At 44.5% G+C, this 25,663-nt stretch overlaps 1 protein-coding gene across 1 annotated transcript in view; it reads left to right on the top strand.

Moving 5' to 3' along the window:
- The window catches only part of LOC143781649 (uncharacterized), a 34,845-nt gene extending 29,181 nt beyond the window's left edge, over positions 1-5,664 (top strand). The window contains exons 4-5 of the mRNA XM_077268361.1: positions 2,016-2,089; positions 4,192-5,664. Coding sequence (XP_077124476.1) covers positions 2,016-2,089; positions 4,192-4,281 — 164 coding nt within the window. The 3' untranslated portion in view covers positions 4,282-5,664. The remainder of the gene's footprint in view (positions 1-2,015; positions 2,090-4,191) is intronic.
- Positions 5,665-25,663: the final 19,999 nt, after the last annotated feature.

Genomic DNA, 25,663 nt, shown 5'->3' with positions numbered 1-25,663 from the left:
TCTCCCATGATCACTATGTCACACTTTTTTGAGAACAGAGACATCTGATGTAAAAAAAAAGTTTATCCATATTTTCAGTCTGACCAGATGGCCTATAGTAAATACCTACAATAGTGTCCTTTCTGTTGCTCTCTCTTTGAATTGTTACCCAGTTTCTACAGAGCTACCAGTCTCTGAAGCTTGGATCTCTGTAGAGATATATACATTTTACAGTGCAACTGCTCCTCCCTCCTGTTAATCCTGCTTCTAATAAATAAGGACCCGGTCCTTTTGTCTGCCCTTATTCATACACTGAGGTCAACTCTGACACATTGTAAGGTTTTTAATATTAGATAGCGTAGGACCCGTCCTGATCTGGGTCACCTTGTCGACAGTGGGATGGCTTTTATGCTATTTTTTTTTTATCAAAAACAGTATTACTCAGAACCCTGTGTTATTTAAATGCACTTTTACTTTTTACTTATTTAGTTACAGCTGGGTTTTTGCTCATTTTGTTTCTTGTAGGTTTTGTCTAATAAATAAGTTGCAGCCTTAAAGGTTTGTATTCCAATAATGTGTATCATACCACCAAGTTTCAGTGATGCCTATGAGATCACTGTGTTATCTGTGGTGTTACATAGGACTGCAGGTGACATCTACTACATTAACTGTACTCACAGAGTTATCACTTCTGTACTCAGAGAGTTATCACTGTGTTATCTGTGGTGTTACATAGGACTGCAGGTGACATCTACCACATTATCTGTACTCAAGAGTGTTATCACTGTGTTATCTGTGGTGTTACATATGACTGCAGGTGACATCTACTACATTATCTGTACTCAGAGAGTTATCACTGTGTTATCTGTGGTGTTACATAGGACTGCAGGTGACATCTACTACATTATCTGTACTCAGAGAGTTATCACTGTTATATGTGGTGTTACATAGGACTGCAGGTGACATCTACTACATTATCTGCACTCAAAGAGTTATCACTTCTGTACTCAGAGAGTTATCACTGTGTTATCTGTGGTGTTACATAGGACTGCAGGAGACATCTACTACATTATCTGTACTCAAGAGTGTTATCACTGTGTTATCTGTGGTGTTACATGGGACTGCAAGTGACATCTACTACATTATATGTACTCAGAGAGCAATCACTGTTATCTGTGATGTTACATAGGACTGCAGGTGACATTTATGTGGTTCTTTTGCTGATCTTTCTCAGTATTTTTACTCCTCTTGCTGTTGTTCGGCAATTTTCCCCTTTTTTTTAATAACAATTGTGTTCAGATCTCCCTCTAGTGTTCATATTGAGAATAGCAGGGAATAATGATTTGTGGTGCGATGTACCTAGCACTGCCTACAATATATAAAGCCTCTGATTTATAATAATTGAAGCCTAAGAAGAAATTATGGATAAAGAATCTGTGGTTTAGAAAACAATAATTTTATTAGATATATGAAACATGAATTACAGGTTTAAAAGTGAGTCAGCCAGTAGATAGCGCCACAACACATTTACTGGAGATGTGACTGCCCCAGATTCACATCAGTGAGACATGCGCCGTCCACATGAGCGTTACAACGGACAGTTAACGTTATGCATCCTCATTGGTCGGCTACTACATTTTAAAATCTCTGCTCCATGGGTGACGTCGATACCACAGAAGAAGGCACGTAGTTGAAGCGCGCGTCGAGGTGCTGGTGACACACCACAGCAGGAGGTATAAACACCCTACTGTGTTGTGGCGCCATCTACTGGCTGGTTCACTTTTAAACCTGTCATTAATGTTTCCTATATCTAATAAAGCGATTGTTTTCTATATCACTTGTTCTTTATGTATAATTTCTTCCTACCGTGCTGAACCTTGTATCGTTGTTATTATTATTATTGTTATTATTATTATTATTATTTTAGACACTCAAACCTTTTTTTATTTATTTTATATGGGATTTCTCCAATTTGTTACTTGATTGATTGTTTCAGCTTTGTTTATAATAATTGATGCTATTTGATGTCCTCGCAGGCCGTGTTTCTATAAAGGTGAAGCTGCAGAGCAGCGCTCCCAGAGACGAAGCAATACAAGTGTTTTTGAAAAAGGTAATTTTAGAAGTAAGGTTCGGCAAGCCTGATATCTATCCTGATATTGCTCCAATCATATTTAGTGTGGTGTAAGAAAGCAGCCATGTTTTTTTTATCTACCCCTTTTAAATTACAGTACCATTGATCATTAAAATGATGATGATGAAATACTGGTGTCAATCTCACCCACTATTTAAATATTTCTTAGTGATTTAATTAACTGCCATTGACAAAAAGGTTTGGTTTAATAGGTCATCTGTAAGGTGTTATAAAGGGACCAGTTCTGCTCGTTGGTTCTTCTAATCAGCACTCTTTTTTATATCGTGTACTTCACTGAGGTGATGCCTACATGACTGGTCCTTTCTAGCTCCTGACTAGCACTTTTGTTGCTGGTTTTGTTACGACACAGCTGTCGGGTGACCTGGGACCAGTGGAAGGCTAAGGAATTACCACACATACCAACCAAGCAACAGTCACAGATAACTCCTCCAAATCTCCTTCTCATATGTGCTCCTCTCCCTCCGTAGCCATGCAGCAAATGCTAGCTCTGACAAGGATTAGTATCAGTGCCCAGATTATAAAGGGGAAAGGAGTAGCTAAGTGAGCTCCGCTGTGAGCACAAGGATTTCCAACATGGCCGATTAACTCCTGTTCTGCCAGAAGAAATAAACACATTTAAAATGAAGGTGAAGTGCTTCTTCTCAGCGCTGGAGTAGGAGCAATCAGACGCTGCGGTCTTCTGGCTCCACACTGTCACGGTAACCCTGTGACAGGTTTATACTTATGCCCACTAATTCTGTTTTAAAAGATGTCGTACCTGGGACCAGTTCTGTTGGTTGTTCCCTTCTAACCATCACCATCTCCACCTTGTTTTTATATCATGTACTTCACATGATACCTAGATGACAGATCTTTTATAGCTCCGGACCGACACTTTGGTTAAAAGTTTACATTTGTGCGCACTAATTGTGGTGTAATAGGTCATCTATAAGACGTAATTTCGGGACCGGTCCTGCTGGCTGGTTCTTCTAATTGTCACTCAGTTCTATCACGTATTTCACAGGGGGTGATGTGTTGTGAACTCTGTTCTGGAACTCCCTCCTGTGGTCAGGAATGGTATTTCTGTGAGTTCGGTCTGTGGGTTCCCTCTGGTGGCTGAAAGTGGAGCTGCTGGTCTGGAGGTGGTTTTCTCAGCTGCATCGTTTAAGACTGGGCTGGTTCCTCTATTTAACTCTGCTCAGATCGTTACCTGATGCCAGTTGTCAATGTATCTGTACTGGTTCAGATCTCACTTGGATCTCCTGATAACCTGTCTACTTCAGCAGAAGCTAAGTCCCTGTTAAGCTCATTTGTTGTTCATTTGTGTGCTGAATATATTTCTGAGTACCTGCTAAGTTTTGTCCAGCTGGCTATCATGATATTGTCTCGCTAGCTGGAAGCTCTGGGTTGCAGAGTGGCACCTACCGCGCCGTGAGTCGGCGCGGGGGGTTTCTTGCTCACTCTGCGTGGCTTTTTGTAGTTTTTTGTGCTGACCGCAAAGATCCCTTTATCTATCTTCTGTCTATTTAGTAAGTCGGGCCTCCTTTGCTGAAACCTGTCTCATTCCTATGTTTGTGCCTTCCTCTTAACTCACAGTCAATATATGTGGGGGGCTGCTCTTTTCCTTTGGGGAATTTCTCTGAGGCAAGGTGAGGCTATATTTCTCTTTAGGGGAAGTTACCTCTCAGGCTGTGAAGAGTCGTCTAGGCAGAGTCAGGTACGATCCACGGCTAATTCTAGTGTGTGTGATAATAGATTAGGGCTGCGGTCAGCAGAGCTCCCACTTCCCAGAGCTCGCTCTATTTTGCAGTTTTGACTATCAGGTCATTCCCGGTGCTCCTAACCACCAGGTCCAGCCATAACAGTGATGCCTAGATGAAAGGTATTTTCCAGCATTTGTTACCACTCTTTTTTTTTTTAATGCTCTTTGTTTGTGCCCGCTAGTCCTGCTTCATTTGGACATATATATGTGTGATAAGGGGACCGACCTTAGCGGTCGATTTGTTATAACGATCACCATCTCCATCTTATTTTTGTTTTGTACTTTTTGCTTATGTTATGTTTGTTTTGTTTTCTTTTAGGCCTGTGACTTTTTTCAAAGTTTGCATCTTGAAGACGTGACTGTGACGCTGGGACCGGAGCGAACGCCTATGTCCTGCTTCAAAAACTAGCATTCTAGTCTCTTCATCTCGTGAATTCCACAATCTTGAGCAGATGACATAAAACAAAACCTGTGGCCATGATGTCAGAGAATGTCATCTGATGTCATACAACGGAATGATCCCACTGCTGTGGTAGAAGACTCCATTCTTACCGGTTCCAGCTTTGTGCCAAAGGTTTCACAACACCCGTGTCAACATTATGTTTGGAGTTTTCCACCTGAAGATCTCAATGGAGCGGAGCGGTCACTCACCTTACTGCCTCACTTTAACTTTCCCATCACTGATCTGACCCGATCCTAAGTAACACTGTTGGAATCTGGCCTTTTGGACCGTGGTGTAGTAGGGTTGGGGGTGCAGAGGCATTGGTAAGACGTGCTCTGCCCAATATAGGAGACCGGTACAGTAGATTTGTTATAATAGTTGGGACCCTCTTATAAGTTTTTCATTGGGGTCCAAAACATAAATAAGAAAACTACTTAAAAACTACAAATGATGCTAAGTTATCAACATAGTATTATATTCCCATGTGTACACTTCATGATGATGGGCATCCGTGTTACTGAGACTCCTATATCAGATCTGTGGAGGTTCAACTTCTGGCACCCCCAATGATCAACTGAGTAAGGGGTCAGAGCTCATTGAAAATGACACAGCGCCATACATTATGTAGTGACCATGAGTGGTACTGCAAGCAGTCCTCCATGCAAATAAATACAGGAGTAGAGCTTGCAGTACCACTCACGGCCACAAGACAATGCGCGGAGCTGCAGCTTCCTCAGTCAGCTGATCGGTGTAGATGTGCCCGGAGTATTATAGGTCAACAGTATTAAAGTCACAGAAACCCCTTTAAGGTTGCTTATAAGTGGAAGACCACCAAGTGAGCACATGCAGCTACGTACAGGGGTTTCTCACAAAAGTGGAATATCATCAAAAAGTTAAATTATTTCAGTTCTTCAATACAAAAAGTGAATCTCATATATTCTATAGAGTCATTACACACAAAGTGATCTATTTCACGTCTTTATTTCTGTTAATGTTGATGATTATGGCTTACAGCCAATGAAAACCCACAAGTCATTATCTCAGTAAATTAGAATAATTAACAATAAACACCTGCAAAGGCTCCTAAGTGTTTATAAAGGTCCCTTAATCTGTTTCAATAACATAATAAGGCCGGGGACACACTTAACGTATAAAAAAACGGTCCGTTTTTCACGGCCGAGAATCGCACAAATGTTTCAAAAACAGTGATCCGTGTGCAGTGCGAGGATGCGATTTCCTCGCATAAAATGATCCGTGTGACATCCGTGTGACATCCGTATGGCATCCGTATGCCGAGATTTTCTCGCAAGCTTGCAAAACCGACATCTAATGGATTTATGTGCTCAAATGTTCGGGAAAACATATATACAGTATATATATATATATATATATATATATATATATATATGTCATTGAGACACATATATATATATACTGTATTTATATTTCATTCAGCGCGATATCTGTGAACAGCCGGTAATTCAATTGCCGGCTTTGCATTTCTCCTTCACAAACCCGACAGGATATGAGACATGATTACATACAGTAAACCATCTCATATCCCCTTTTTTTTGTATATTCCACACTACTAACGTTAGTAGTGTGTATGTGCAAAATTTCAGCGCTGTAGCTGCTCAAATAAAGGGTTAAATGGCGGAAAAAATTGGCGTGGGCTCCCGCGCAATTTTCTCCGCCAGAATGGTAAAGCCAGTGACTGAGGGCAGATATTAATAGCCAGGAGAGGGTCCATGGTTATTGGCCCCCCCGTGGCTAAAAACATCTGCCCCCAGCCACCCCAGAAAAGGCACATCTGGAAGATGCGCCTATTCTGGCACTTGGCCACTCTCTTCGCACTCCCGTGTAGCAGTGGGATATGGGGTAATGAAGGGTTAATGTCACCTTGCTATTGGAAGGTGACATTAAGCCAGATTAATAATGGAGAGGCGTCAATTATGTCACCTATCCATTATTAATCCAATTGTTGGAAAGGGTTAAAAAACACACACACACGCGATTTAAAAGTATTTTAATGAAATAAACACAGCGGTTGTTTTAATATTTTATTGCTCTCTCATTCCATTTTCAGACCCTCGCTTGGCAAAACAATAAACACACAAGATACATACCCTCTCTGATGAACTGTCACGTCCCACGAAGTAATCCATCTGAAGAGGTTAACTAATATTACAGGCAGAGCTGCGATAAACCACTCGCTCGTGCCTGTAATCCCCGGGTGCTGAAAGGAAAGCAGTGATCTGTACTTACATTCAGTTGCGGTGATGCGCCCCTGCTGGATGTTCTCATGAACTGCAGCCTGGGAACTTTTTCCCACGCTCCAGGTCATATGAGGACATCCACCAGGGGGCGCATCACCGCGACTGAAGGTAACTATAGGTCATTGACCTACATTTCCTTCAGTCGCGGTGATGCGCCCCCTGGTGGATGTCCTCATATGACCTGGAGCGTGGGAAAAAGTTCCCAGGCTGCAGTTCATGAGAACATCCAGCAGGGGCGCATCACCGCAACTGAATGTAAGTACAGATCACTGCTTTCCTTTCAGCACCCGGGGATTACAGGCACGAGCGAGTGGTTTATCGCAGCTCTGCCTGTAATATTAGTTAACCCCTTCAGATGGATTACTTCGTGGGACGTGACAGTTCATCAGAGAGGGTATGTATCTTGTGTGTTTATTGTTTTGCCAAGCGAGGGTCTGAAAATGGAATGAGAGAGCAATAAAATATTAAAACAACCGCTGTGTTTATTTCATTAAAATACTTTTAAATCGCGTGTGTGTGTGTGTTTTTTAACCCTTTCAAACAATTGGATTAATAATGGATAGGTGACATAATTGACGCCTCTCCATTATTAATCTGGCTTAATGTCACCTTCCAATAGCAAGGTGGCATTAACCCTTCATTACCCCATATCCCACCGCTACAGGGAGTGGGAAGAGAGTGGCCAAGTGCCAGAATAGGCGCATCTTCCAGATGTGCCTTTTCTGGGGTGGCTGGGGGCAGATGTTTTTAGCCACGGGGGGGCCAATAACCATGGACCCTCTCCTGGCTATTAATATCTGCCCTCAGTCACTGGCTTTACCATTCTGGCGGAGAAAATTGCACGGGAGCCCACGCCAATTTTTTCCGCCATTTAACCCTTTATTTGAGCAGCTACAGCGGCCAAATTTTGCACATACACACTACTAACATTAGTAGTGTGGAATATGCAAAAAAAAATGGGGATATGAGATGGTTTACTGTATATAAACCATGTCTCATATCCTGTCGGGTTTGTGAAGGAGAAATGCAAAGCCGGCAATTGAATTACCGGCTTTTCTATAGAACACCGCTGCGTATTTCTCGCAATGCACACGCATGGTCCGTGTGTAATCCGATTTTTTCTCGCACCCATAGACTTTCATTGGCGAGTCTCGGCCGAGATACGCTGACAATCGCAGCCTGCTGCGAGTTCCCTCGGATCCGAAATACGGTGGAGAAAATATCGGATGATGGGAGCTGCACCATAGATTAACATTGGGCCGAGTGCTATGCGATTTTTTATCGCATAGCACTCGTCCGTATTACGGTCTAGTGTGACCCCGGCCTAACAGTATCACTGTGCTTGATTGGCAGCAAACTCGCCTGACCTTAACCCTATAGAGAATCTACAGAGCATTGTCAAGAGGATGATGAGAGACACCAGACCCAACAATGCAGACGAGCTGAAGGCTGCTATCAAAGCAACCTGGGCTTCCATAACCCCTCAGCAGTGCCACAGGCTGATCGCCTCCATGCCACGCCGCATTGATGCAGTAATTGATGCAAAAGGAGCCGCGACCAAGATTTGAGTGCATTTACTGAACTTACATTTCAGTAGGCCGACATGTCGGATTTTAAAATCATTTTTCAAGCTGGTGTTATAAAGTATTCTAATTTACTGAGATAATGACTTTTGGGTTTTCATTGGCTGTAAGCCATAATCATCAACATTAAGAGAAATAAACACATGACATAGATCACTCTGTGTGTAATTACTCTATATAATATATGAGATTCACTATTTGTGTTGAAGAACTGAAATAAATTCACTTTTTGCTGATATTCTAATTTAGTGAGAAGCACTTTTGGGGCAATGTGTTTGGTACATGAGCTGTTTTGGGACAGTGCACACCTCACGGCTTGCAGTGATGGAGGACAGGTGCATGGCTGTCACTACTGTGAGGTAGGCACTGCTGTGAGTGCAGGGAATGTCTGACAATTTCATGGATGGCATAAGCAAATGGCACTATCATATGTGGCACATGAAACGTGTGGTTAGCACTGTCATGGTTGGTATGTGTGGTGGCTGCATTAATGAGCTACATACGTGATTGACACTGTTTATAGGTGGAATTTGTGTGGTTGGCATCATTAAAGATGGCATGTATAGTTGTCATCATCATCGGTGATATGTGTGATGGGCACTAATATATGTGGCATATATGGTTGACACTGTTATGGGTGCCGTGTGTGGTTTAAACTGTCATGGGCGGCATATATGATTAGCACTGTTATAGGTGACATATGGTTGGCACTGTTATGGATGGCATGTGTGGTGGGCACTGTAATGAGCGACATGTGACTGGCACTGATATATGTGGCATATGTGACTGGCACTGATATATGTGGCATATATGACTGGCACTGTAATGGATGGCATGTGTAGATAACACTGTTAAGGATGGCACTGTTATGGATGGCATGTGTGGATGGCACGCGAGATGAGGCCTCAGCCATCATTTCTGTTTGATTAGTAATATTTTGTGTTTTAATGCTTTAAAAATAAATATGAAATAAGATATACCGTATATATACTGTAAATAGTCACATATTTTTCATAGATTAGGAAATTTTGTACAATTTAAATACTATAATAAATATATTGTTCAGTTACTTTTATAGCTTGAACTAATAGACCAAAGTGCCTGTGCCATATCGCCATACTGTGGTTATGTGATACAGTCGTACTGTACTTATATAATACCGTAATACTGTACTTATGCAATACCGTAATACTGAACTTATGTAATACAGTGCTTATGTAATAGTCATACTGCACTTATGTAACAGAGCCATACTGTGCTTAAGTAATACCACCATACAGTGCTTATGTAATCCCACCAGAGAGTGCTTATGGAATTCCGTCATGTGATTAATGGGCGGTATGTATCGCAGAGGTGGGTGGCCCTGTGATGGCAGCCTGGGTATGTTTTGCTCAGCAGATCTACTGCTGAGGGATTTGTTTTACATTGGGAAAGCTTCCAGGTGGCTTGGAGAGCTGGGTGGGTCCAGTCACCTACAAACCCACCCAAAGGGATGTGTCTGAATACCCAAGATGAAGCCTGTATATGATTGTGGGTTTGAGGACCTGCGGTGATGTCACACTCACCTGACTAGCCATGTGTCACCGGTACCTGGGTGTGGTTACACCTATGTAAAGGAGGTGTATTTGGCACATGGGAGCGAGTGCTGGCTAGTCTGAGCCAGAGCAAGGAGGCCTGTGAGATGCCTCCGGAGTGGATGGTCTGATGACCGTGAGTGATACTGACCGGGGTCAGTGAGAGACGTCTGTGGGACACCTCTGAGGATAAGAGGGATCCAAGAACCTGTGTGGCCAACACCAACAGGTAACGGACAGGGATCCGTGTTATACTAACTGGGGTCAGAGAGCGAAAGAGAGACTGTTTACTCTGTGGGATACCTCTGAGGATATGAGGCATCCGGGAACCTGTGTGATGGACGCCAACAGGTACGGACTGTAATCTGTGTTGTGCTGACCAGGGTCAGTGAGGGACTGTGGTTCCACTGTAAAGCCGAATGAGTACAGACGGTGTTCAGGCTGTTGCAGACTACCAAGTTCCTGAGGTTGCGGGTTATGCTGGTGTGTAAATAAACCAAATAGACTGTTTTTGTAAGAAAATCGTGCCTGTGTGCATTTATCCCGTTGCCAAGCGCGTGTCCCCCAAGACACGCAGTAAGCGCTATCTTACAATTGGTGCTAGACTGCGCACAACGGTCCAGGAAGCCCATGTGGAGGTGATTGCTGTGGCTCGGTTGGGTCACCAAGATTTGTTTTTTTTCCTCAAAACAACTTGCTGTAGATCGGCGGGTCCACGAAGCTGACAAGCGTCTGGCTGTAACTCAGCGGGGTTACGAAGAGTTGCCGTAGATCGGCGGTTCCATGATGTTTGCGGTGCGGAGCCGTGCAGAGCCTTGTGGAGAGGAGCTGCAGTTGCAGCAAGAATTTCTGCAGCAGCCGGAGCTGCAGTGGCAGAAGCAGTGGCTTGTGATCAGCAGCTGGAGGTGGCGGTGGTTTGTGACTGCAGCAGGAGCTGTGGTAGTGCCAGCAGGAGCTGGTGAGGTGTCATAAAATCATTGTTGGTCCAGATTGTGCAAACTCTTAAAGGGCCAGGGCAAGCCCAGAGACATATTGGTGTTCTGTGCGAACTAGGGCCTGAGAGTACCGTGGGGAGTCCACAGGGTGTAGCCCAGGGAAGGGGTGGTGTCCTAAAAAAGGGAGTGGTAACCCAAACAGGGATGGTTGCCTAAAAGGGGATGGAGTCCCAAAAGGGAGTAGTTGCCAAAAAGGGGGTGGTGAGCCTAAAGGGGGCAGTGACCCAAACGGGTGGTGGCCAAAAAAGGGGTGGAGTCCCGAAAGGGGGCCGTGTACCAAAAGGGATAGTGGCCCAAAAAGGGGCGGTGCTAGTTATATCAGTGGACATGTGTAAGGAACAGCAGTGTTTGTGTTATACTTATTCCGTGTGTGGCATAGACTTCCCGTTTGATGACAGGCTGCAGTTGTGTACCGTCATACACCGTGAAGGAGTCTCTGGACTGCTGGACTCAGTCAGGTGACTCTGACGGGAACTCCTCTCGTTCTCTGTCTGACCGAGAAAAAGGTCAAGGTTCGCTGCATCCATGGGGTCACTATGGACTATATTGTGGACAGAGTGATGATTGATATGTCCAAAAGTGTTGCTTGCCAAGATGGCGGTATAACACCGAACTTATTGTACCCCTTTCAGAGGGACCGGGACTTTGTGTTATTTGGAGATCTATGGGAAGTTGACGAAGTGTGGGGCTGCTCAGAGGAGAGACGGAATGGTAGTATGGAAGCTCCTCTACAGCAGGAGAATGGAGGGCTCTCGACTGGTTGCGTTGCATACTTAAAAGCATTAATACCTTCCAAAATTGATGGATCAGATGTCAGGTTGACCAGTGGGAAGGGTGCGTCTGCCCAACTTACAGACATGATATCACCTGACATGTACCACAAGATGACGATGGTAGCCATACCAGAACGTATGACGGGACGGAAGTGTGGGTCTGACCAATTCTGGGACTTGGCAGAGGTGACCAAAGGTGTGACCGTTGAAGACGTGTAAGCTCCAGGAATGGGTTCCGACACCGTTAGACATGGGGTCTGCTGATACCAGGTTGTCAGAGTGGGTGGTGGTGACTCTCATTCAGATACTAATGTTGTAGTTGAACAGAGTGGAGCCGACACCCAGATAGAGAGTGACTGGGGGGGTTCACCATACTGTGGAGTGTGACACAGACTCCGGGGGTGACTGTGACTCTGAGAAATTAAGGGAGTACAGTAAAGAAGAACCCCACAAGAAGGGCAAGACCTCCCGTCACAAGAGAAACAAGGGCCACAAAAAAGTTGTTCAGGTAACTCTTGCTGATAATAGAAGGTCATGTACTTCTACCTCCCATATGAGTTCTTTTTCAGACACTGAAGAGATTGGGAAGGAAGGTGATATGTTGCCCCTAGCAACTGCTAGGGTGGAGTTGGATGACCGGCCAGTTGATGGCGTTGTAGGAGAAGAAAACCTGGAGAACGATGGTATAGTGAGACTCCACGGAGATCACGAGGAACTGACCTGTTGTAGCCCCACATCTGTGGTGACAGAGAGGGGTGAAATAGCGGAATGTGTGATGTATACTGAAGTCCCCGAGAATCGGGACTAGGCTAAGGCTGTCACTACTGAAACTCAAGAGAGGGCTGAAGCTGACACTGTTGAGACCCAAGAGAGGGTTGAACCTGTTGATGAAGAAATAGGTAAAACTCTGAAGCGGCAGTGTGTGGGTGATCAAGATGGCCCATCTGAAAATATATTTAAAGAAGTGATGGTGTGACACGTGCTAGCCAAAAGAGAACAGGATCACGAAATAGAGATGATGACCGGGGTCAGTGAGAGACGTCTGTGGGACACCTCTGAGGATAAGAGGGATCCGAGAACCTGTGTGGCCAACACCAACAGGTAACGGACAGGGATCCGTGTTATACTGACCGGGGTCAGAGAGCGAAAGAGAGACTGTTTACTCTGTGGGATACCTCTGAGGATATGAGGCATCCGGGAACCTGTGTGATGGACGCCAACAGGTACGGACTGTAATCAGTGTTGTGCTGACCGGGGTCAGTGAGGGACTGTGGTTCCACTGTAAAGCTGAATGTGTACAGACGGTGTTCAGGCTGTTGCACACTACCAAGTTCCTGGGGTTGGAGTTCATGCTGGTGTGTAAATAATCCAAATTGACTTTTTGTAAGAAAATCGTGCCTGTGTGTGTTTATCCCGTTGCCAAACGAGTGTCCCCCAAGACACGCAGTAAGCGTTATCTTGCATGCCATACACTGCTTATGTAATACCGCCCTACACTTCTTATGTAATACTACCACACAGTGAACACATAAAGCAGAAGACTCGAACATTTATTAACTTGGGGTTTCGAAAGTGTCTGCTATTTTGGTGTGAAAGCAGCATATTTACAAATAAAAACTGCACAATCTGCATCAGTCTTAGAGATGCAGAAATAACAATGTGTCCGTCTTTTTTGACACAAGCAGAAACACGAGTCTACTGTGTCTATAAAATCTGACAGCCCATCAGAGGCTGCCACTATCCTGTCTATGGTGATTCCCAAAAAATCTTGACCCAGTGTTCAGCATAAAGAGCTAGATATGTGTGAATATTTCCTAATAGTGTCATATAGTGTAAGAATGACAGAGCCATATAGTGATTATATAACAGTGCCACATAGTGTAAGAATGACAGTGCCATACAGTGATTATATAATAGTGCCATACAGTGATTATATAACAGTGCCACATTGTGTAAGAATGACAGTGCCATACAGTGATTATATACCAGTGCCATATAGTGATTATATAACAGTCCATATAGTGATTATGACAGTGCCATATAGTGATTATATACCAGTGCCCTATAGTGATTATATAACAGTGCCATATAGTGATTATGACAGTGCCATATAGTGATTATATACCAGTGCCCTATAGTGATTATATACCAGTGCCATATAGTGGTTATTTGACAGTGCCATATAGTGATTATATGACAGTGCCCTATAGTGATTATATACCAGTGCCATATAGTGATTATATAACAGTCCATATAGTGATTATATGACAGTTCCATATAGTGAATATATGACAGTGCCATATAGTGATTATATACCAGTGCCCTATAGTGATTATATAATAGTGCCATATAGTGATTATATGACAGTGCCCTATAGTGATTATATACCAGTGCCTTATAGTGATTATATACCAGTGCCCTATAGTGATTATATAATAGTGCCATATAGTGATTATATGACAGTTCCATATAGTGAATATATGACAGTGCCATATAGTGATTATATACCAGTGCCCTATAGTGATTATATAATAGTGCCATATAGTGATTATATACCAGTGCCTTATAGTGATTATATACCAGTGCCCTATAGTGATTATATAATAGTGCCATATAGTGATTATATGACAGTTCCATATAGTGAATATATGACAGTGCCATATAGTGATTATATACCAGTGCCCTATAGTGATTATATAATAGTGCCATATAGTGATTATATGACAGTGCCATATAGTGATTATATGACAGTGCCCTATAGTGATTATATAGCAGTGCCCTATAGTGATTATATACCAGTGCTATACAGTGTTTATATACCAGTGCCTGGATATTACTACACAATGTGTGAAGCACAGCACGCGTCCCCTTTGTCATGTTCTCTCCTCAGCGCAGTCCAGTGTTTTGCAGCTTTGGGCTTGGTCTGGCCTGTGACGTCGGCGTCTCTGCGCTCAGGGCAGCCGTCTCTGCAGTGAGGTGTGAACAGGCCGCTCCTTATTGAGTCAGTCAGTTCTGCCAGTGACCACATCAGCACTTTAATCTGGGGCATTCATGAGAACAATGCGGAGCTCTCCATCCTCACATTCCTGCATCCTCACAATCCTCCACCAGCACAGGCTCGCTGCCCGCCATCTTACTGACTGTCTCCTGCACTTCGTCTGTGGTTTATTCAAAGCTCCGAATAGAACAAATCCTTACAGCCCCGGACTGACGGGAGGTGTATATAGTAATGTACGTATGTCTGTATGGAGCTTGTGCACTGGGGGGTCGTCATGGGGGGCAGAGAAGGGTCTTCCCCAAACTGTTCCCACAAAGCTGAAGCTATAAGTGTTCACAATGTCTTGTGCTGAAGATTAAGATTTCGCATCACTGGAGCTGAGGGTCCGAGGCCGCCCCCTGATAACAGCACATAGCATTATCCTCGTCCACCATCTGTACAGGGGGCACAATGCAGTCAGGGGGGAACGTCCTCCTGGAATCACCAAACCCAGACTCCTCCATCAGATGCAGAAAGAGAAGTGTGATCCGTCCCTGCACAGAACACGTCTCCTCCAGAGTCCAGTGGTGGCGGTGGATCACCCCCCAAGGGCCGTGGGGTACTCGGTACCGGGTCCGGTCTTCACAGGGGCATGTCATGGTGGCTGACCCGGTTCGTGGCCCTGGGACGTCCGTGTAAAAGGGAAAGGTCTTTAAAGGGATAAAGTTTATGTTTGTGACGCCACCTGTGGTATTCGGTCAGGGTGACCGACGCTACTTTAAGGTCTGCTGGGGTAATGTTATGGCAGCTAGATGGTATAACTTCTCAGAGGTGAAGTATGTCCCCAGGGCTTCCCGGTGTGTAGATGGTGAATGGCGCAGTGAAGAACGAGGACACAAGGTTGCAGTCTCTTTAACACAGTCCAGGGCACCAGATCACAGGGCAGGCAGAGTCCGGCCGGTTTGGAGGCAAGTCCAGAGTTCCCTTGTCCAGGTGGAAATCAGTAGCCTTCCCTTGCGCTGCGGTGGTGTAGTCCCTTACTGCCTAAGGCTTCACATAAGGGTCTCACAGATTTGATGTTTCGCTCTCTCTGTCCCCTATATAGGATAGGACAAAACCCGTATGACTGGTGACTTTAGCCTGTTTATAGGGTCTCTTAGATAACCCGGCTCTGTAGGTGTCACCGTGCCTCCTGGGTGTAGGTGCGGACAGGTAACCTGCAATTAGCTGTCCTGCCGGTCTCTGAAATAAGGCGTAGAGGTCCTTACTCCCTCGGTGTTCTGGCTACTGGGGTTCTGCACCTCAGAAGGAGGCAGCCTGTGCAGTGGTGGTCCCCTTCTGGTATCCTCTCCTTTGCTTCGACTTCCTTCACGCTCGCTGCAATACAGTTCTGCCTTTCAATGTCTCTTTCTGGGAGCAGCAGCTCTGAGGGCATGCACAGCTCCGTTAACCTTCTGTCCTCCTCAGACTCTGGTCTGGAACTGACAGAACTCCTGTCTGGAGCTCTGTCAGGAACTGACCTGACTCTCCCTACAGCCTACCAGTTATATATATGTGGGGAGTGACCTAATAAATCGGAGCAGAAGCTCCCCCTGGTGGCCTGGAGTGTGAAATGTGTTGCATGTTTGTGGTACCTGGATGCAGTTATCCTTCCTTGCCTCCAAACGTAGCATCACTCTCCCCAAGAGGAAAGCAATACCACTGCGATGACCAGGACCCTGGGGCACCACAGCGGCTTTACACCGCTCCATCCAACACTCTGCATTGTGCTTGGTAATGTACGGCTGCATGGAGCTGCTCATCCATGAAGCTCTTGGCGGGGTACAGTGTTTGTGCTGATATAATACAAAGCATTAGAAGACAAACAGGACTACTTCACCGCATCAATAGGAGAGCACATTAAGGTCATGGAGTGGCCTAGCCAGTCTTCAGACCTTGAGCCCATAGAAAACTGATGGAGGGAGTTGAAGCTCCGAGTTGTCATGACAGCCTCAAAATCTTAATGATTTAGAGATGATGTGCAAAGAGGAGTGGACCAAAATTCCTCCTGACATGTGCGCAAACCTCATCATCCACTACAAAAATGTTTGACTGCTGTGCTTGCCAACAAGGGTTTTACCACCAAGTATTAAGTCTTGTTTGCCAGAGGGATCAAATACTTATTTCTCACTGCAAAATGCAAATAAATGTATATAATTTATACAATGTGATTTTCTGGATTTTATCTTTGATATTCCATTTCTCAATGTTAAAATTAACCTACCCTTAAAATTATAGTCTGTTCACTTCTTTGTCAGTGGGCAAACTTACACAATCACCAAGGGATCAAATACTTATTTTCCCCCACTGTATATCATATGATATTTACCTTATAATACATTTATATACAGTCATGGCAGAAAGTGTTGGCACCCTTGGAATTGGTTCAGAAATTGAAGCTTTTCTAACAGAAAATTATTGCAATTCTACGTTTTGTTATACACATGATGTTTATTTCCTTTGTGTGTATTGGAACAACACAAAAAAACAAGGAAAAGAAGGCACATTGGATATAATTTTGCACAGAACCCAAAAAATGGGCAGGACAAAATTGTTGGCTCCCTCAAGTTAATATTTGGTTGCATCCTTTGGAATAAATAACTGCGATCAATCAATCACTTCCTATAACCATCAACAGGCTTTTTACACGTCTCAGCTTAGATTTTGGACCACTCTTCTTTTGCAAACCGCTCCCAGTCTCTCATATCTGAAGGCGACTTCTCCCAACAGCAGTTTTAAGATCTCTCCACAGGTGATCAATAGGATTTAGATCTGGGCTCATTGCTGCCACTTCAGAACAGTCTCCAGCGCTTTGCTTTCATCCATTTCTGGGGGCTTCTTGCAGTATGGGGTCATTGTCCTGCTGGAGGACCCATGACCCAGGACACAAACCCAGCTTTCTGACGCTAGGCTCTACATTGCGACCCAAAATTTGTTGGAAAACAGTACAATGATGTGCTTTTCTAAAAAGATTTCATGATGCCTTGCACAACGTCAACGCACCCAGTGCCAGAGGCAGCAAAACAACCCCAAAAACATCTCTGAACCTCCACCATATTTTACTGTCGGTACCACGGGTGGATTAAGGGTAGCCAGGGCCCCGGGCTGTTCAGACACTGTGGGCCCCCGGTCATGTGACGGGGTCATGCGACGGGGTCATCATATACCTGAACCAGATTATTCCAGAAAAATAGTTGCTGTGTGAAACTATAACCTGTCAAACATCCATTGATCTAGTCAATTTACGCTTCAGTTAGGAAGAAAAAAAAAACAACAAAACACAACACTATCACCATAAGTGCCAGTATTCACAGGAGATCTATACTTGGTATGCAGTGTCTGTGTAGCGGTTATACAGTGATCACCAGTGACATTATACACAGGACCTCTGTATATAATGTATAGGTAATACAGTGATCACTGGTGACATTATACACAGGAGCTCTGTATATAGTATACAGTGTATAGTGTCAGTGTATAGGTAACACACTGACTCACCAGTGACGTCTCTGGGTGTAGTCCTTCATCTTTCATCCAGCACAGACCGCCATCACTTCATCCAGCCAGGGCTTATCTCTGCAGGAAATAACTGTTATCTCAAGCTCTGCTTGCAGAACACATTACTTAATTTTTCCCAACTTCTACATTACACCACATGAAGAAAAAGAGGCGACATAGTGTCACTCTATGCACAGTAACAGGACCGCCACCCCCCATTTAAAACAGTATACTCAAAAAATAAAATAAATACATCACTGCAGTAATAATATCCCTTAATTGTATGGTAATTATAATATCCCCCATCCTGGCCCCGTGTATCTCATTCCTGGCTCCAGCCATATGTTCTCCCATCCTGCACTCATGAGTATCCATTCTGCCCCATATGATCTCCCCATCCTGCCCCATATGATCTCCCCATCAGTCTCCATCGTATCTATCCTGCCCCATGATCCTGTACGATCTGTCTCCAATCCTGCCCTATGTCTTTCATTCTGCCCAGTGTCTCCAATCATGCCCCATATCTACATTCTGCCCATGTCTCCAGTCCTGCCCCCAGTGTCCAGCATCTCTGCCCCCAGTGTCCAGCATCTCTGCCCCCAGTGTGTCCAGCATCCTGCCCCCAGTGTGTCCAGCATCCTGCCCCCAGTGTGTCCAGCATCCTGCCCCCAGTGTGTCCAGCATCCTGCCCCCAGTGTGTCCAGCATCCTGCCCCCAGTGTGTCCAGCATCCTGCCCCCAGTGTGTCCAGCATCCTGCCCCCAGTGTGTCCAGCATCCTGCCCCCAGTGTGTCCAGCATCCTGCCCCCAGTGTGTCCAGCATCCTGCCGCCAGTGTGTCCAGCATCTTGCCCCCAGTGTGTCCAGCATATTTCCCTCAGTGTGTCCAGCATCTCTGCCCTCAGTGTCCAGCATACTGGCCCGGGCCCCCCGGATTGCCGTTCGCAATTAAAAAAAAACAAACAAAAAAAAGACGAGTTCTCCTCACCTGTCTGCGCTCCTTCGGCGAAGCTCTCTCCTCGCAGCTGAAGCGCGCAGTCGCTGGCAACTGACAATGACATCAGACGCCGGCGACGTGCGCGCTGCGCCTGATGTCAGCTGCCAGCCTCCGATTGGCTGGCGGCTGTTAACTATTGACGTGCGGGCGTGTGCCCGCACATCAATAGCATTTAACTGCCGCAGTGCTGGTAGGGGCCCGGTGAGCAGATGAGACGGGGCCCAATGCGGGCCCCCTCTGCCCACCGGGCCCATACGCCAGTCAGGGCAGTAATGCCCTGATGGCGGCGATCAATCTGAGCGGTAGCCCAGGGCCCCCCACATCACTGGGCCCTGGGCTACCGCCCAGATTGACCCCATTATAATCCGCCCCTGGTCGGTACTGTGTTCTTTTCTTTATAGCATCATTACATTTTCAGTAAACAGTAGAATGATGTGTGTTACCAGAAAACTCTATCTTGGTCTCATCTGTCCACAAGACACTTTCCCAGAAGGATTTTGTCTTACTCGCGTACATTTAAGCAAACTGCATTCTCGCTTTCTTATGTCTCTGTCAGCAGTGGGGTCCTCCGGGGTCTCCTGCCATAGTGTTTGATCTCATTCACATGTGAATGGATAGTTTGCACTGACACTGACGTACCCTGAGCCTGTAGGACAGATTGAATTTCTTTGGACCTTGATTGGGGCTGCTTATCCACCATCCGGACTATCCTGCGATGTAACTTTTCATCAATTTTTCTTTGTCGTCTCTGTACAGGGAGATTAGCTACAGCGCCATGGGTTGTAAACTTCTTAATTGTGTTGCGCACCGTGGTAAAAAAAAACATCAAAATCTCTGGAGATGGACCTCTAGCCTTGAGATTACTGATATTGTTCAAGAATTCTGGTTCTCAAGTCCTCAGAAAGTTCTCTTCTCTTTCTGTTCTCCATGCTTAGTGTGTCACACACACACAATACAAAAATTCTCCCTTTTTATCTGATTTCTGGTGTAATATTGCCCACACCTGTTACTTGCCACAGGTGAGTGTTAACGAGCATCACATGATTGAAAAAAGTTGTTTACCCACAATTTTGGAATGGTGCAAACAATTTTATGTGTGTGACTGTATATACCATGGGGAAAATAAGTTTTTGGTGCACTGCCCATTTTGCAAGTTTTCCCACCTACATAGAATGGAGGAGATTTTTTTCGTAGGTACACTTCACCTGTGAGAGACAATCTAAAAACAATAATAAAAACCAGAAAATAATATTGTATGATTTTTAAATAATTAATTTGCATTTTATTGCATGAAATAAGTATTTGATACAATAGAAAAACAGAACTTAATATTTGGTACAGAAACCTTTGTTTGCAATTACAGAGGTCAGACGTTTCCTGTAGTTTTTGACCAAGTTTGCACACACTGCAGCAGGGATTTTGGCCCCCTCCTCCATACAGATCTTCTCCAGATCTTTCCGGTTCTAGCTGGACAGGCACAATGTTGAAAAATGGCACTGGTAGTTCTCACAGACCGTCGCTGCACCATCTGCCGGCCTCAATCGCCTTAAACTTTATCTGTACCATGGACAGGACAAGGAAAGGTCTTAGGCCAGCGGAAAAAAATGAAAAACTAGTGAATAAATCATTAAATCAGCGTGTACTCAATACTAACATTTAATCCTTACGGACACAAAGTTGCCATTCTGGAAATCCAGAAGAATTCCCTATTTAATCTCTGAAAGTGTTCAGGGGTACTATCAGGTACTTGCTCCAAAATGGTGGGATGTAGGCTGTCAGGATTTTTTAGATCATCTGTTAAAAAGTGTCTAACATACCAGATATGTCTAGATGCGCATTTTTTATATTATGTTTGCGCATCCTGTCATTAACAGGTTGGATGGTTCGTCCACCATACTGGAGATGGCAGCCAATCTCTAATAAATAGATGACAAATGATGTATTGCAGTTCAAAAATCACCTCCCTCGTTGTTCTAGGCTGAAAATTTCTGCAACCAAGCCTCAACATAGCACAACAAAGACATTCAGACATTCCACGCCGGTAGATCCCCGTCAGTTCAGGAGATAAAGACTGACCAGACATCTTGAATGACTTTTTAATTCTATTAATGCAATGTGACTTTATAGAGTTTTATTCCTTCTAAAAAGAATACTCGAAGCTTTAGATGGATTATTGGCCAAAACTGAGTCAACCCTCAACATGAACCAGTATTTGTTCAACATACCCTTAATAATATTATGGGACCTGTTAAAGGTGGTAATGAAACTATAAACCATATTTGAACCCTAGAATCTCTCGCCAATTTTGGGTTATCATTGTCCCTCATCTTGGCCAAACAATAAGCTGATGAAGATCTGTGGTAATAATAAAAGCATTCCATAGGGTACCTTAACAGTGGCCCTGTTAGGACATATGTCTGTATGGCACCCCAGGAGTTCAGGTACCACAATGGTGCTGCCTTCCTCTCGGGGAGGGTAGTGCTATGCCTGGAAATGAGGGATCCTTTTGGCAGGTAATCTCACACACAACACATTCTAACTCCAGGTCAGGAGGGGGAGCTCTTAACCCTGGTTTAGGGGAACTTCCCTGGATAAAGATCCTGGTCTTGAGGAGGAGTCAGTTCAGTTCAGTTTAGTCTGAGAGTGGACAGAGACAGGAGAGGAGCACAGTGGAAATGAGAAGGGCTCAGAGGGGAACTGCTTCTGGGCACCCTCAGAGCCAGAGCACAGAAACCGGGCACCGTGAGCCCAAGGTCGTGGGAGAGTATAAGTCGCACGACAGAACTGGAGGGAATAGGACTATATGTACATTGCCTGTGGTACAGCAGCAGCCTGGAGTCACTGTGCAGAGATCCCAGAAGGAACTGCTCAAGCTGCCTACCATACAGGTACTGTCCCAGGAGAGGAAAGAACGAGGACCTTGTTAGGATACTTCAGGCAGCAAGGGACTAATAGTGACCGCAAAGTGGAAGGCTCCCAACCTGACCTGCCAAGGGGACTTCTTGTTTCTGGGCTGCCTGGACTCCTTCTGTAACTGTTGCCGGTGCCCTGGACTGTGGCCTACCAACAGTACACCAGGTAAAGACTGCAACCCTGAGTCCTCTGTTATTTACCAACAACACATCATCCCTGCCATATACCTTGGGAACCCTGGGGACCCCGCTTCACCTGTGGGAAGAGTCACCATCCAGCCACCATACCATCACCCCAGAGGACCCCTTTAAGTGGCGTCGGTCCATACTGACTGAGAACCACAGGTGCCGTCACGAAAATAGACTTTCACAATACCCCTTAAAAGACTTCCCCTTTAATTGAGCGCCCAGGACACTGACTGGGTTGCAGCCACCGTGACATCCCCTTTAAGACCAGACCCGGTACCGAGCACCCCAGGCCCTGGCGGGTGACTCATCTGACCCCACCTAAAAAAAACTGACGGGGCCGTGGACTATAATGGTAAAGGTAGGGTGATCGTGCGCTCTGACATGCATCATTCTCAAGAGTGTACGCCTACAGGAAGGGTATATTATCGGAAAAAGTGCATGGCAGAGTGCACAATCGCTCTGCCGTCAACATTACAGTCTATGGCCCAGTCGGTGCATACGTCCGAACCCCGTTTTGTTGGTGGGGGAGAGTCGGACTTATGCCCTGACGGGGCCACTAAATGCAATGTGAAAGTACCCTTACGATACCTTTATGGTAGCCCTTTTCTCTAAACCTTTTGTTGAAAATGCCTGACTCAAAAAATCTACAATTTTTCGAATGCGCCACATTTCTTATCCACTTTGGAAGGTGGCCAGCCACTGGAATATTCTAAATAGCTATTGATGTCCACTTTCTCGAAATGCGTGGACATATAAATTTCACCATCATCATTCTTCGAAATAACCAGATCGAGAAATTCAATATCTTTCTCCGAAAAGGTGAATTCGAGCCTCCAAGGATTCTTGTTTAGGTTGTCAACAAATAATTGTGCTTCATCACGGGTCCCTGACTGAACAAAAACGAAATCATCTATAAATCTTCTGTAGAAGAGGTTGTGACCCATCAGCAGGAAGGATCCCGTAATGTGCAGGGATTCAAAATGCCCCATGAAGTGGTTGACATTACTGGGGGCAAATCTTGTCCCCATAGCACAGCCCCTCAACTGCCGGTAGGTAACACCCTCAAAAAAGCAAAGATGTGGTTGAGCATAAAATCGATACTTCGCAGAAGGAAATCTCTTTGGTGTTCAGGGATGGAATTATCCTGACGCAGATAAAACTCCATCGTCCCTAAGCCCAATAGATGGCCAATGTTGGAGTACAAGGAACTCGCATCCAAAGTGAAGAAGGTGCATCGAGGGAGAAGTGGAAGTTGTCTTCAATCCATAATCGGGTGTGAAGAGATCACGTACATAAGAATCAAGTTTAATGATATATTTCTGCAGGAATAAGTCTACGTAATGAGAAAGGTTCGACGTAATTGACTTCACCCCTTAAATAATAGGACGCCCAGCAGGGTTCGTAAGACTTTTGTGAACCTTGGGCCAAAAATAAAAAATAGGGCAACTGATGATGTTTGATATACAAAATATCTTCAGCCGCATTCTTCACAAAGTCATTATATTGTGTGAAATACCGTGAGGAAGGATCCTTGACCAATCTACAATAATATTTGCTGAAGCCATGCTATGTGTAGAGCAGCAGGCGATCGGAAGATTGCGGCTTCAAGTACTATTGAAGTCAGTAAAAAAAAATTGAAAAAATATGAAAAATGAAAAAAAAACAACACAAAAGTTCAAATTACCCCCTTTTGTCCTATTCAAAATAAAACAAAAAAATACACATATTTAGGATCACTGTGTTCAGAAATGTCCGATCTATCAAAATACAAAAACAATTAATCCGATTGTTGTTTTCTCGTTATGTCGTTTACCAAACAGGGCGCAAAAAATAAGCCCCAGATCACAAAAAACTAAACCACAAAGGGTATTGGAGAATGCCTTCAAAAGCAATTTTTTTTTTTTCTTACAAATTTTGGATTTTTTTCACCACTTAAATTAAATTTTGCAATTTTGGAATTTTTTTCCATTTTCCAGTATAATGTACAGCAAAACCAATGATGTAATTCAAAATAACACCTTGTTCTGCAAAAAGCAAGCTCTCATATGGCCATATTGATTGAAAAATAAAAAAAGTTATGGCTCTGGGAAGAAGGGGAGCGAAAAACAGAAACAGAAAAATGGAAAATCGCAAGACCATGAAGCAGTAAATGTGAGATGATGGAAGGTGTCCGGTGACTGTGGGTCACATATGAGGTCGGCCATACACCTGTGATTTCCGCTCTTGTGTCGGTCACAGATCACTGAGCGTCTGTACAAGATTTGTGTCTGTCGATCAGGCGAGAAGGAATGTCACCTGTCACCTGAGATGCTGGCAGATCTCACACGGGAAGAAGCTCCACACACGGACTATCCTGCAGGCTGCGGAGCATGGATTCTGGACGCAAGCGGAAAGTTCTCTGGATGCTTTTTTCTGTCTGGGTTAACGGTACGTTCAGTTTATTCTATAGATCCTCTGAATGGCTGATAACCGAGAACAAGACAATGCGCTGACTTTTGCTACAGTCATCCTCTCACTCCTTACAAGCAGTGATGACAAGTAACAAACAATGCAATTACCGATCCTGAGACTGAAGTGGGGGCCGTAACTGGGACCGTCCATGGTACTAACTGGTCAGAAATGGCCTGAAGGGTAAAAGGTGTCAACCTGTCATGCAGTAAACTTTTCACCAACTTGAACTGGCTGATAACAGAGAACAGTAGATTGTATTTAAATAGGAAATTATCAGATGGCAAAGATGGAATTCTGCTAAACTAATCACTACTGGTATAGTGTGCGCATGTGTATATATAGTATGTAGTGGGTACGGAAAGTATTCAGATCCCTTTAGATTTTTCACTCTTTGTTTCATTGCAGCCATTTGGTAAATTCAGAAAAGTTCATTTTTTTCTCATTAATGTACACTCTGCACCTCATCTTTACTGAAAAAAAAAATCAGAATTGTAGAAATTTTTGCAAATTTATTAAAAAGAAAAACTGAAATATCACATGACCATAAGTCTTCAGCCCCTTTGCTCAGTATTGAGTAGAAGCCCCTTTTGAGCTAGTACAGCCATGGGTCTTCTTGGGAATGATGCAACAAGTTTTTCACCCCTGGATTTGGGGATCCTCGGCCATTCTTCCTTGTAGATCCTCTCCAGTTCCGTCAGGATGGATGGTGAACGTTGGTGGACGCCATTTTCAGGTCTCTCCAGAGATGCTCCACTGGGTTTAGGTCAGGAATCTGGCTGGGCCGGTCAGGAATGGTCACAGTGTTGTTCTGAAGCCGCTCCTTTGTTATTTTAGCTGTGTGCTTAGGGTCATTGTCTTGTTGGAAGCTGAACCTTCGGCCAAGTCTGAGGTCCAGAGCACTCTGGAAGAGGTTTTCATCCAGGATATATCTGTACTTGGCCGCATTCATGTTTCCTTCAATGACAACCAGTCGTCCTGTCCCTGCAGCTGAAAAACACCCCCACAGGATGATTTATGTAAACTAGAAGCTTGGGCTGATAAATGGCAAATGAGCTTTAATGGGGATAAATGTAAGGTCATGCACTTG

This window comes from Ranitomeya variabilis, chromosome 6 (assembly GCF_051348905.1).
Source record: "Ranitomeya variabilis isolate aRanVar5 chromosome 6, aRanVar5.hap1, whole genome shotgun sequence".
Classification (NCBI taxonomy): domain Eukaryota; kingdom Metazoa; phylum Chordata; class Amphibia; order Anura; family Dendrobatidae; genus Ranitomeya; species Ranitomeya variabilis.
The sequence above is the reverse complement of the archived record's forward strand: the minus strand, read 5'-3'. Positions and strand labels throughout refer to the sequence as shown.